This window comes from Boleophthalmus pectinirostris, unplaced genomic scaffold, assembly GCF_026225935.1.
Source record: "Boleophthalmus pectinirostris isolate CB_2022bp ecotype Guang Dong unplaced genomic scaffold, ASM2622593v1 HiC_scaffold_23, whole genome shotgun sequence".
Lineage (NCBI taxonomy): Eukaryota > Metazoa > Chordata > Actinopteri > Gobiiformes > Gobiidae > Boleophthalmus > Boleophthalmus pectinirostris.
In genome coordinates, this window is record NW_026571207.1 from 20,575,787 (window position 1) to 20,589,017 (window position 13,231).

The 13,231-nt window shown below is 38.2% G+C and overlaps 1 protein-coding gene across 1 annotated transcript; it reads left to right on the plus strand.

The window, feature by feature from the left end:
- Positions 1–196: 196 nt before the first annotated feature.
- Positions 197–12,188, plus strand: clcf1 (cardiotrophin-like cytokine factor 1). Its single transcript, XM_020928036.2, has 3 exons — positions 197–474; positions 9,306–9,445; positions 10,375–12,188. The coding sequence occupies exons 1-3, from the start codon at positions 456–458 to the stop codon at positions 11,533–11,535; spliced, it is 1,320 nt and encodes a 439-aa protein (XP_020783695.1). The 5' UTR covers positions 197–455; the 3' UTR covers positions 11,536–12,188.
- The last annotated feature ends 1,043 nt before the right edge of the window (positions 12,189–13,231 follow it).

Genomic DNA, 13,231 nt, shown 5'->3' on the forward strand with positions numbered 1-13,231 from the left:
CGAGACTGAAATGAGTTGGGACAAGTCTGACGAGTCCCGTTCGTGGTTCACTCAGTGCCTCATGTCAAGTGGAGCTGATGCGTCAACCCGGTGATTCACCCGCGCACAGGGGTGAGGAGGAGGATAACGACATTGGGAAACACGGGCAGGGAAAACCGGGAGAGAGGGGAGATCCAGGGGAGGAGGTGGAGGAAGCTACAAAAACCTCCACCGTCATTCAACCAGTCACAGACCATGCGCGCGACTTGGCCGCCAATACAACACCCGCAACTTTCTATTCAACAGTAGACTTAGCAGCACCTGATGATAACCACAGACACTTTGTGGATTCAGAAATAGAGCTCAAGATAAAAATCTACCAGAATCTGCAGACTTGTCGCTTTATTTTAGCTTTACAGTCTTGAGTGGATGAACTTCTGAGAGCGCACTGAGGGGAGATAACAGGATTTGGAAAAATGAAAAGGTTCTGCAGAGGTAAGTTCTCATATTTATAATTTTGGATAGTCCTTAATCATAATAATTACAATAATAGTCACACTTTCCTGATATTTTTACATCAACTGTATTCATTAGATTCTGCGTTATTCGTGTTGGCGCACACATTTACGCAAACAATTGTTGCATAAATAGAAGCAAAAGGATTTAGGCCATTTCATTAGTAACTAACTGCTTCTCTTGTTTATGGTATGGATAGGAAAACATTAAGTGTAGTGGGATTTTGCACATTATTATTATTATTATTATTATTATTTTATTTGAGCCATTAAAAATAAATAAGAAAAAAAAAATCAATTACTATATACTTTTTGATAAAGGGTAGATTTAATTTGCTAATTTATTATTTAAAAAAGAACCTTAGGTTGGTTTGTGGTGGTTTACTAAAAGAGTGAAGAACCCAGTGTAGGTTGTTGAGAAAGTCGGGGTTCAGCACAGTAAAAATGATAGGGGTGTAGGGGTCAGAGGCAGCTAAAGCCCCTGTCTCGTTAGCTGTCATTGATATGAGAAAGTACATGATTCATGTTAGTCAGGGTGTGAGAGGAGGACACACACACACAGTGTCCTCAGAGACAACTGTGCGGCTGCTGCCCCATGTCCAACTGAGCAATGATAGCAAGAAATAGTAGAGAAATATGCAGCAATTATAATTCAAGTGCAAATATGTGAACAAAAACATTTTTGTCAACTGTTGTACAAAAAAGCTTTAAAAGTTGAAGGTATGAAAAAGATGTTCAGCTACCATAGACATCTTATACTGTTTGCAGTGTGCTAGAACAAATAAAAAAAAAAAAGTTTTATAATGTTAAATGAACACATGCTGCTTAATGTAGTGCATCTGCTGAATTCTGTTTAACATGGTCAAATCTGTGGATTTCTATCAATTCAGATTTGCCTATCACAATCTTAAGATAAATTAAACTGATAACACATTATAATGCTACACTTTTAATAGTGATTCAGGCTAAGTAAGTACTTAAGGGATTAGAGTTAGAAGTTAGGGTAATAATTAAGTAGTTACAAAGCTTGGATCATTCTTAATAAACGATTTGGTCATGCATTATTAAGGCTAAATAAGCTGTAGTTATTATAAAAGAGTACCTCTAAGCTTAAAATCATCACTACAACCTGAATACAATATGTTTTGTTTGGCACTTAATGGTGAAAGGATTACCTGATTCTAAAATTTCTATTGAAAATAGTGCAGTGTTATTTTTAATCAATTGTAGGGATCCTGGGTATAGACACATGCATGGGAACATAGAGAGGTTTGGGCTATCTCAGTCTCTCACAGACACACAGGCATGTTATTGCAGTGAGGCTTGAATTAGTGTCGGTGTGTTTCGCATAAAACCGTTAGTGTGTGTTGGACCCAAACACACTGGGCGAAAACAAAAAGAAGGCAAGAGGAGAAAGAAAGAATCAACCTTCCCCATTTTTTTGATTTCCGCTGGGCCAGTCTTAATTTTTCACGGTGTGCAGGATATAGACAACAGGAGAGCGAGAGCAAAGCATGGAGACTGATAAAAAAAAGTAAATAAGAGGGAGAGCGAAGGGGGAGAGGAGCTGGCGGTGGAGGGGTTAATGCAGTGCAGATTCCCGTTTGACAGAAGTTAGCAGCACCCAGAGGGAAACACACAGAAAGGAGGGAATGATATAAAATGAGTCGGTCACGCTTTGAACAGTTACACATGCTGTTTACATTTTTCCCAAATTAACATGGCCCCTTGCTTCAGAAAACTCTCCCCCACCAACTCCCTCTCTCCACCAGCTCCTTATCCTCAGCTCCTTCTTGTCCCATCATTCATCTATCTCCACTCAAGAACTTCTTCTGGAGGGAGGACAAAAATGCCATAATTAGTGAAAACAATCAAAGCATATTACATATCAAAACAACAATCCAGCTGATAAACATGTTCAGAGTTTATATATAGGCAGTTTGTTCTTTTACGTACAAGACGATTACATTTAAACCACATTAAGTTGTGCCGTCAATATTAGTATTACAAAAGCATTTTAGAGGTCCCTGATTTTTACCCACTTAATTTTAGTAAATGTCATTAATTTTTGCGTTTTCATACGATAGCAACAGCAAAACCTTTGCACCAGATGCACTGCCTGATGCAATCCACACTAACATAGGCCTAATTAGTCCACTGATTTGTAGTAAACACATTAGGTGATTTACATAGCCTATTCTACTGACTATTCTCAGCAAACAAAGTTCACTATTTGTAAAGAATAAATGAAAATAATATAATCAAAGTTGCAACAAAGGAAATACCAGGTGTAACAAATTTGATGAATGAGCATTTAGCAAAAACAGGTGTGGGCCTATTGTTAGTAACGCCTCTGCGAAAGATATACTTCTGGAGTTTTTATATGAAAAGTAACAATAATTTTATTGACACTAATAAAGATCAGATTTGGTCCATTAACCCAGGAAAGATAAAAGTACATCATAAAAAGTTGCTCCAAGTGTAAATATGGTGTAAATTATATCAAGTGCACTCAGAACAAAGTGATGTAAGCAAGATATCTATAAACATATTGAAACGATTTGATCAAATGTTTGCAAAAGCTTCAAAATAATATCTTGATGCACTTGACCTGACCGGACTAGTTAAGGGCCCCGGTTCAGACATGAAAAAGAGAGGTTTTTGAACATGGATGTGGACGGAGTCTGGATTTAAATGAAGAAAAGATGAAGTCGGGTAAAGCGTGTTGCCAATTAGTGAGAGGAAGAGAAGAGGAAAGGTAATTAGGGAGTGAAAGGAAAAGGACTTAGGAATCAAAGTTTGATCTACCAGAGGATCTGAGGAGCGGGGGCAGTGCGATGAAGCGACAAGAAATTGAAGCCAAACATGGTGATAAAACGCAGATATAAAGAGGAGGGAATCCATGGATTTAAAAAGTATGGGAAGATTAATGCTAACTTACTGGAAAGGTGAAGACTGCAAAGACAAGATGCTGAGTGTATAAGTTTTACAAATGGGATAAAGACACGCAAATAAAATATATGATAAAAGTATATGCTTTCTTATTTTGGGGGTTTTGAGATGACGTTTGGCAACCTGAGTGTGCGTCCAGCGCCAAAACACACTGATGTGAAATCCAAACCCTAGAATAGGGATGGGACAAGAATATTGTTTATCGCAATAAAACAGCAAGACAACAATTGTTAGTGGTACATTTTGTATGCTCGAGATAATCAAGAGCAACAATAATTGCCATGTACTACCAGACTGTTATAATTTTGGCCACAATTTAAATTCTGTCCAAAGCTTACTCCAGAACCAGCTATTTCCTCACAGAATGATGATGTGTGTATTATTGGCACGCATGTCTTTATCAGTATATTCTGAACATAAAGTAGGAATTGTTTGTACTCTAATTAGCCCGTGCACTCTTGTGTGTATCGAGTTAGCGCAGGAATGCACGTTTGATTGAGGACAAGCTGCAAATAAATCTGTGTTTAGCAGTACACAGACACAAAACGATGATGTTTTTCCACTGAAGACCACTCACTTCTTTGGCATACAAGGCTGGGCCAGGATAAAGCAGGAGTTGTTCTTCTAGATGTGATTTACCAAATAATTATAGCTAAATACAGCTTTGAATTTGGCACTGATGAGTCTGATCTGTCAATAAAGCCTCACAGTCTGCCTTCGGGCTCCTTGTCTGTTTGCTGTAACTGACAGTAAACACGCAATGCAAATCAGATGGAAGGGAAACTTTATGTTTAAAATACTGAGAAAAATGATACACAACAAAGAGTGACAAATAATGTATGGAATCTTTGTCCTAACCAAATATTGCGTGAAAACATTGTTTTTTGATTTATCAGCTTGAACTATTTTCAAAAAGATTGACATAGGGCAAAAGACAAAGAACATCTCTGTGCTGGACCAGCAGTTTGGTCCCTATGTACACTTTTGATTTATTCTAGTTTCTACCTTCTTTTCAGACTTGCATTCATCCACTTTCTTTCAGCCTGAAAAACATAATTTTTTGTACAGTACTGTTTCTTCCTATTTTCACCTCAAAGTTGAATGAGGCATGTTAGAAGTGAAGCCAAAGGGGAAGCTTGCACACGTTCATCAGTATCACGGCTGTAATCAGATCGTTTTTATTGAGTCTGGACGGAAATAAAACAAACGTTATAAAGTGAATCAGGCGGGCTCTGGGATAAATTAAACTCAGACTTTTTCAGATGCTTAGACTTTAAACCTGTCTCTAATATCACTCAACAGACTGCGCTAGCTGTTATTCACCCATAAAGAGCTATAATAACAGGTATGGGACAGGGCCGTAAATTAGGTGCTGTCACTAAACTTTTCATGTGGTGCATTTAAGGACTTCTGTACAATGACAAAACCTAAAAGTGGTGATTGAAAAAAATACAGAGTAGTTATGTTTTTAGTAATCTCAGAGTATGTATTGAATAGTAACATGAATCTTTTCTGGATCGGATCAATAGATCCTTAGTTTGGTCTGTTGAAGGTCAGCCTTGGCAGTGTATCTTGATTTTACTGGACAAGATGTGCTATTGCAGAATTGCATATGATAGTCCCACAAAAGCAAAATCTGTTTTAACCGCGAGTTTAAAAACATCAACTGGTGTTGGATGTTGTTACTGTTGGAAAAGATAAAATAGCCTTACATCAACCTCAAGCAGTTGGTGTGAAAATAGCAGATCAGCCACAATTTTCACTGTTCAGTGTTAATTCTTTTCTTATTTCTTCTGTTACACTTTTCAAATATTTCCAATAATCGAAACATTAGACTAGTTAAAATATATATCGAATGTAAAATAAATATGTTTGTATATACAAACCCAATTGTAAGAAATTGGTACTTGTGATTTGAATCACAATAGACTTTAAACAACACACAGCATTAATCGCTCAAATCAAATGTTGCAAATGAGATCAGACATTTGGAATGAAAGAAATGTGTTCCAGGTCTATACATGGATACACAGATATGAATGTAAAACTAATGCAACATAATTAGATTTTATAGCCCACTCTCAGCCCACATGGTAATCTTAAAGGTGCTCTATGTACCTCTTTTGTTGGAGAGCCCTCTACCTATTTGAATGTGTTTATATTGTATTTTCTAGTCTAACAGCGAGAAGTCTTCTCTTGCCCTAGATCTGACTTGTAACTTGGCCTTATGGCATGTCCTGCTCTTCTGCTTTTCCATTTTGATAGAGGAATTAAATGCTGTAGTACATTCTGGGCAAAGCAATAACAACTCCATGGAGCAGGTGGTGGACCCTCAACCAGAAAAGTTACATAGTACACCTTTAATTTTTTTCCGCATCTTAAACTATTCTCCTTCTTACTCTGAATTAAGTTTGTGTTGGGCCAATGTCAGGATTCAAACTCAAAAACACATGGAGACGCACTGTAGGATCAGGTCACGGTCGGCTGGTTTAGGGAACCCCTGTGTCGCTGTAACACTATCTGTCTTCAGAGAAAGTTCTGGATTCAACCTCGCCCCGCTGCCAGGTACAACCCATACACCCCCCACCTATACCTCGCCCTGAACCCCCAGGGCCCGCTCTGAAGTCACTGCACTTACTCAATATATTATTATATAACAAATTATCTGGATTCGACTTATCTCATACAGTTTAAGCTGCAGCCAAGGATGTTTTCAGACATGTCAGCGATCAGTCAAAACAAGAACTCCGTCTGGCAATCATCTTCAAAAACCATGTGGCAAGAGACTAAAGGAAATAGTTTAGGTTGATTTTTGGACAATTTTCCTTCCTTCGTTCCAGTTTTTTCTTTGTACCTGTTTATGCATATTGAGAGTTTTAGCTTCCAGGCTGTTTACACTGCTGATTAGGGGGTTGTTTTGATGCTAAAAGAGAAGGAACGCGTGGCTTGACAAGCTCCAAATGTCGCTATAAAACATCTAATGCTGATGGTGACAGGTGATGAGGCGGGTTGTCCTGAACATGAAGAACATGCAAGGTGTGTGTGGGAGCCAGTGGGAGTGTCCAGGAACCAACCACAGTGTTTTAGATAATAGTCTTGTGAGGATGCTTTGATGTCACCGATTAGCAAGGCGGAACAGGTACAAGGGTGCATTACCAGCTATTAGCAGTTTTTTTTTTCAACATTCTGCTTCTGGGGGTTGTTTGTTCGGTTTTGTGTCCCTGTCAGTCAAGTTTGTCTAATCCTTTTTTAATTTCAAACCGTCAGATTCTCAAGCTATTATTCAATTTGTCATATAAACCTGGGATAACTTTTCATTATGCTTTATTTTTCTAACAATGCCTGGATACAAGAATAACAGCACCAGGCTATAGGTTTAAATCCACCGGTCTCTTCTTTTATTAAACATGGGATTTGGAGCCATATTTTCACTATGGATTACTGTTTCTCAAAATGGGGGTCAGGCTCCTGGTATCTTGTACAGTACAGATTTAATTATATATATATATATATATATATATAATGCCTGGAAAGTAAAGGCATCAGTGGTGCCTGTGGTGATCGGAGCACTCGGGGCTGTAACCCCCAAACTGGAAGAGTGGCTACAACAGATACCGGGAAAAACAATGGACATCTCAGTCCAGAAAAGTGCAGTACTGGGAACAGCAAAGATACTGCGCAGAACTCTCAAGCTCCCAGGCCTCTGGTAGAGGACCCGAGCTGAATGAGGGTGAGAGAGACCTACCACCGTGGAAGGTGAGAAACACATTTTTTTAAAATTTATTTATATTTTTTTATATATATTTATTTATTTATTTTTTATTTATTTATTTTTTATTTATATTTATATTTATATTTATAATAAAATGCTTGGTTTGATTTGGCATATTTAATTATACATGCTTGTGGTATACATTTCAGGAAGCAAATTAAAATTGTGAATAATATTTTAACAGGTCTGTCTACCTTTAATCGATTAAATGATTGATGATTTTACTTTAGATATTAGTTGCCTATTATTTCATTTAGATTATAAGGGTTTATATGGGACAACATCAAGCACGGAAAAGGAATGGAGTGAGTTTACTGAAGATTTATGAATGAATCATCTGTTTAATCTGCCTTTACATAGTACTTTTCTGTATAAATAATGTGGTTGCCTTGTTGGTGCAGAATGGGTCTGATATTTTTATTTTTATTTTTTATTTATTGACATTTATTTATGGTTAGATTGTAGAGATATTGAAAAAAGCTTTTGCTAGTTTCGCACCACTGTCCCATTTAGTCGATTAATCAATTAGGAGGGCATGTCTTTAGTCAACCAAGAATTACTGTTGTTGACTACAACCCTGCTTTTTAAGGTGGAAACACACCCATACCCTTTAATATACATTTTTATGCAATGAGGTGTTTATAGTATATATAAGTTTCAACCCTGCCCTGTTTTGAACGGCCTATACTTAGAAACAGTTGAGTCATAGTACCAACGTGCAGACTTAGTTTAAGACATTAAACCTCCTGGGTGGTTTTTAGATAAAAGATGCAGAAATAGAGGGGCGGCAGTTTGGGAGTGGGACAGCTAATCGGGGTTAATTGTCGGCTATTATTTTGACCCAGGGCATGAACAAGGTAAGAGGAGTCGAAGTGGGATTTAACCTATAACAGAAACTGGAGAAGAAAAGGAAAAGTGCAGAGATTACAACAGGGCAGCTCTAAATTGGCCTTAGGTGTGCACTAGGGAAACCCATGACATTGTGCAACACATATTTCTCACCTGCTTAAGAAAGGCATGTTTGGTCCATAATTAGAAGCGTGAATCACAGGCTGCCAACGTGTGTCACAGTGTATGAGGGTGGACAAAAAGGAAAAGGATGACGCAGGGTGAAGAAAGTTAGAAAATGTGAGTTATCTTAAGGAAAAAAAAAACAGTGGACAACTTGAAATACCCTAATGTTGAAAACCAGCTTTCAGCTCCCATTTTCTCAGTTTGAAACCAGAGACACAGGGCTCTAAAAGATATCCACTGTGACAGACCTCTACTCAAATACAGACAAAAACCGTGTTATGAACAAAAATGTGAATTTAATCCCCATATTCAATTATGGATCCAAACATTCTCACAGACACTCAGCCTGTAACATGAAACACCTACACAAACAAGAGCAAAAGTAAACAGCAGCGTCGGCTGTAAACATACAACTGATGCAAACACATTAATGTTTGTGATTGTAAAGAAAGCCACATGTCTCGCTTTTGGAGATCAGGAATGAACATGGGGGATTTTGCCTGACAGATCAGTGCATTTGCCTGATCGCTGGACCCTATTATTGGCTCCCCAAAATGAAGAAAATGAGCCGTATGCAAACTATGAACAGTGTTCCCCAACAGGACTACATTTCATTTGAATAAGGAGCACAAGCAGTAAGTTCTTGCAGTAAAGAAAGTGACATTTTAAACTTTTTAAAAGAAAAATATGAACTCTTAGTGAATTTACTGTATACATTATGCGTATGATTCTGATAAAATCTCTGTAATCTGAAAAAAAAAATTATTATTATTCATTATGCATAGTGCATAAAACTGGTTGGCAACAGTTTCTATCTGGAAATAAATGTTCAACAACTTGATCTATCTAAAATTGCCTCACTGTAGAGAGACTAATCAAAAACATATAGGATTTCCCATTAAATTTGTATAATCGTCATTAGAAGTTAAATAATCAGTCTTAGCGCTGTATTTTACACACTGTTATGATTTTAAATACCTCAAGAGTTTTATAATTAGGTCTTGGACACAGGAGAAGTAAGCGTCATCAAAGAGAGTTTTAATGAGTGTTTTTATTATCTTTCCTGTCTACAGTTCATTACACGCAGATGGTCATGCTATTGGCCGCTGCTGTGGCCTCAGCCCTGGACCCCAGCGAGAGGAGCTCCATAGAAAGTACCTATGAGCTGACCAAGTACCTGGAGTATCAACTGAAGGAGATCAAAGACGTATATGTGAGTATTTAACATAAATACTGCACCAAATACAACTCAATCACCACAGATTCCTAGTCTGACATCGTCCATGCTAAAAGTTAATAGTGTAAATCAGCACCAGCCTGCTGTAAGCCTAAGCTGGCCATATGGACCAAAGATGGCCTCTTAAAAAAGATCCAATTCCTCACTAATTAACACGTTTTGGTTTGAGTTCGATTTATTTATACAAACATGAAAGTAATACTCCTAATTTTCTAATGAAGAACATGGGTGCTTCCTGGCAACTGCAACAACACAACGGAAAGCACTTTTCCATTTGATTTTAATGAATGAGAACAGTGTGTTGAATTAATGTTAGCCCTAAAGGTGTTTGGGGATGTGTTTTAAAGCCTATAGGTGCAGGGCTTCATTAAAACATACTACTGTTGATAGTTAACTTTATGGCACCAGACTAGTCTTGCAATTATTCAATTTAATAACTGCATAGTGTATATTTTTATATGACCCTTTTTAAATAAACCCTTGAGCATGCTGATATTCCTGTGTTGCAAGTAAAAATAAAGATCACAAAATAACATAAAAAGTTTGGGTAAACATTGTAAATTAGACATACTCAAATTGGGTAAATTGGGTAAATTATCCAGTCATCTAATATTTCTGCCTTGCTTTTGACTGTCAATAGCAGTGTGTTTTTGTAGGATCTTTAGGAAAGTTTACATGGATCTACAATCATTATCCATAGTAGATCAATTTGAATAAATTAAAGTGAATGTTTCTGAGAGTCCTAAAATCAAATTAAATGTGTTTATATTTAATTAAATGTGTATTGGTTTTTTTATTATATAAAGTATATTGAAATATCTGCCCACAACTACAAATGCCAAAAACAACAAATCTAAGCCTGTCTGTCCATTCCAATAACAGTTTTGTTTTATTTTCTTCCACAGCTCACATACCTGGGCCCACCATTTAATGAGAAAGACTTCTCCCCTCCACGACCCAACAGCACCGCCCTTTCCCTGCCCAGCGCTGCCACTCGCCTGGAGCTTTGGCACGGTCTGGAGAACCAGGCTCGACTGGCACAAAACCAGAAAGCTTACTCCATTCTCTTGGCGGCCGTCAGGGAGCTAGCCCGGTCTACCCTCTGCCCCTCTCTCAAAACATCACTGTTACATTTCTGCACAGGACTTGACGGACTACTGGGGTCTATATCTGCACTGATGACAACACTGGGGTACGCAATTCCAGCCACATCTGCTAACATGAGGGTGATGAGTGGTGACACGCAGAGGGGCAGAGACCGACCTGCTCCCCTTATGAGTGCAGGTCTGTACCGATCCAGGGCCAGGGCGGAGTCAGGACAGCGTGGAAGCATGAGGCGGACTAGGACGAGGGTTGTTAGGGGCGACGAAGAGGATGCTGTGGACTTGATGAACACAAACAGTGAAGCCAGGAGAGCAGAGATACCTGGAGGGAGGACTGCTGGGCCAAAGGAGCGAGGAAAACGACGTGGAAAAAGGGAGGAGCCGGAGAGATGGGACTGGGATATTGAGAAAGACATGCAAAACGCAGGGGGAACAAAAAGAAAGCTGTTAAGTGTGACTGAGGAGCAAGAATTCAGCGTATCACCACCTGGAATTGAAATACAAACTAACATCAACTCAAACAACAACAATGCATTCAGTTACAATCTCAATGCACCATATGGAGACACACTCAGAAAAGAAGATGGTGTTTTTGCAGAGACAGGCCTTTCAGTTATGGTTACAAATGATGGTGAATCAAGTTCCTCTTCTTCCCAACATCACCGGTCACCACGCTCGCTCCTTCCTTCAACAATTCCACCTCCTCTTTCAACTCTTTCTCTGCTATACCAGTTTGGGACAGGAGAGGAGCACACCCTACTATCCCAGCCAGTCCCGCTGTCTTTACGAAAAGGGCTGTACTCACCTCCTCAGCGGTCATCTCCTCCGTCCTCTTCTCTATCGGTGCGACCCACAATGAATGACTTTGCACGGAAAGTAGAGGGTTTTTGGATACTGCGTGAACTGCAGAGCTGGTTGTGGCGATCAGCCAAGGACTTCAATCGCCTTAAAAAGAGACTCTGAGAAAGAGAAAGGAAAGTGTTGTATTAGACATTATTTGCACAAAATCAAATAAGACTGGATAAACTGCAAGAACACAGAAATTTCTGATTCCTTTCCGATCCACTGTGTAACATTTTAGCTAAAAAAAAGACTAAAATATAAACATGTTTTTTTTTTCTTTTCATTTGGGACTTTTTTTTTGCACTAAAAAGAGAGAAAAACAAAAACATAAGCAAGTTTGCATCTCCACAAACCTGACTCTTACTTGGCCCGAAGGAGGGCCTCCTCCTGCTTGTTTCCATGGAAATTATGTTCCTTTGCCAATAAATTTCCATAATATGCCATAAGAACATATCAGTCTCCATGAATGTGTAGTTTTAACAATTTCTATGGAATCATGCAGGTGATGTGATGATTCAAAGAGCGACAGAAATACAGCTGTTGGTGGCTGGCCACATGGACACACAAGGGTCAAGTGAGTGATAGGCAACCACACAGACAGGGCAGCCATTGAGAAAAATCTGATTCAGTGGCTTCTTAGTGTGAATCAGCAAACATTCACATTGTACCAAAGCAAGATGAGAAAATTGTGAATGGGTGCAAGACAAAAGAAAAGGAAATAGCCCGAGGATGAGGAGGGCAGTGATGAGGAGAGAGGAAGCAAAGGAAGACTGGAGGAGGCGTGAGTCAAGCGGGTACAAGGGCAGATGCTGAGTAATCCAGTCTGCCCGGGTGGTTACAGTAAGTCTACAACAGGGCTACACATGTAGTCCAGACAAAAGGTGGTCATAGTGGTATAAAATACACCATTGTGGTAAACCATAACTTTAAAAATATCATCATTTTCCATATTTGCTGTTTTTAAGGACACTCACGCAGATATAATTACACCAATTGTTTATTCCATATTTTCCACCTCACCATATTAAGTGTATATTTTTAATTTTACATGCTGCATTCTGTTGAAAATTACAGAAAGGTGTAAAGAAATTGTAAGATACATTAAAGTTAAAAGTGTGCTAAATAAATTAATGTTAAAATATTTCAAGCAAAAATACTACAGAGAACAATTAAATAGGACCAGCCATGAATAAAATATAATTGTTTTGACTTAAAGGTGCACTGTGTAACTTTTTTTAGAAGAGGGTACGCTACTTGCTTATCTCCATGGGGATGTTACAGTTAATACATTGCAGAATATTCCATGTAAAACTACATTAAATGACAAAGGTTACATAGTGCACCATTATTTATTCTTACTTAACATTAAATTACTAAATTGTTGACATTGATTTTATTCTCATGTACAATGTGTGAGAATGGAAATGGAGTTTCATAACTGCAACCTTATATTTAGAATTTCCTCTGTAGGAACCTGATTCGTTTAACAAGAAGTCTATTGTGTCTTTGCGATGTGCCATGAATTTTGTGGCTTTGTTGAATATACTGTATCTCTAAAGTATTTATTGAGAGAGATGTTTATTTATTATTTTTACTGTGTGAAAATACTCAAAGAATAAATCTTAGCTTTTCTACACAATGTCTTGTTACTACTCATTTGGGAACACATTATGAAATGGAAAAATGAATGGGAAGTCAATGTTTGAAATTTTATAGATGGGTTTAAGTCATTGGCACAGGGAGAGGAGTTTGGGGTCTTGGCTTTTTGGGGGAAACAAAGACTGGCTCATATTCATGCATTAAAATAAAGCCAGGG

What these genes read in the sequence shown, in the direction of transcription:
- clcf1 (XM_020928036.2), top strand. An exon ending in AGGAGATCAAAGACGTATAT is followed by an intron (nt 9,446 to 10,374) that starts GTGAGTATTTAA and finishes TTTCTTCCACAG; the next exon opens with CTCACATACCTGGGCCCACC.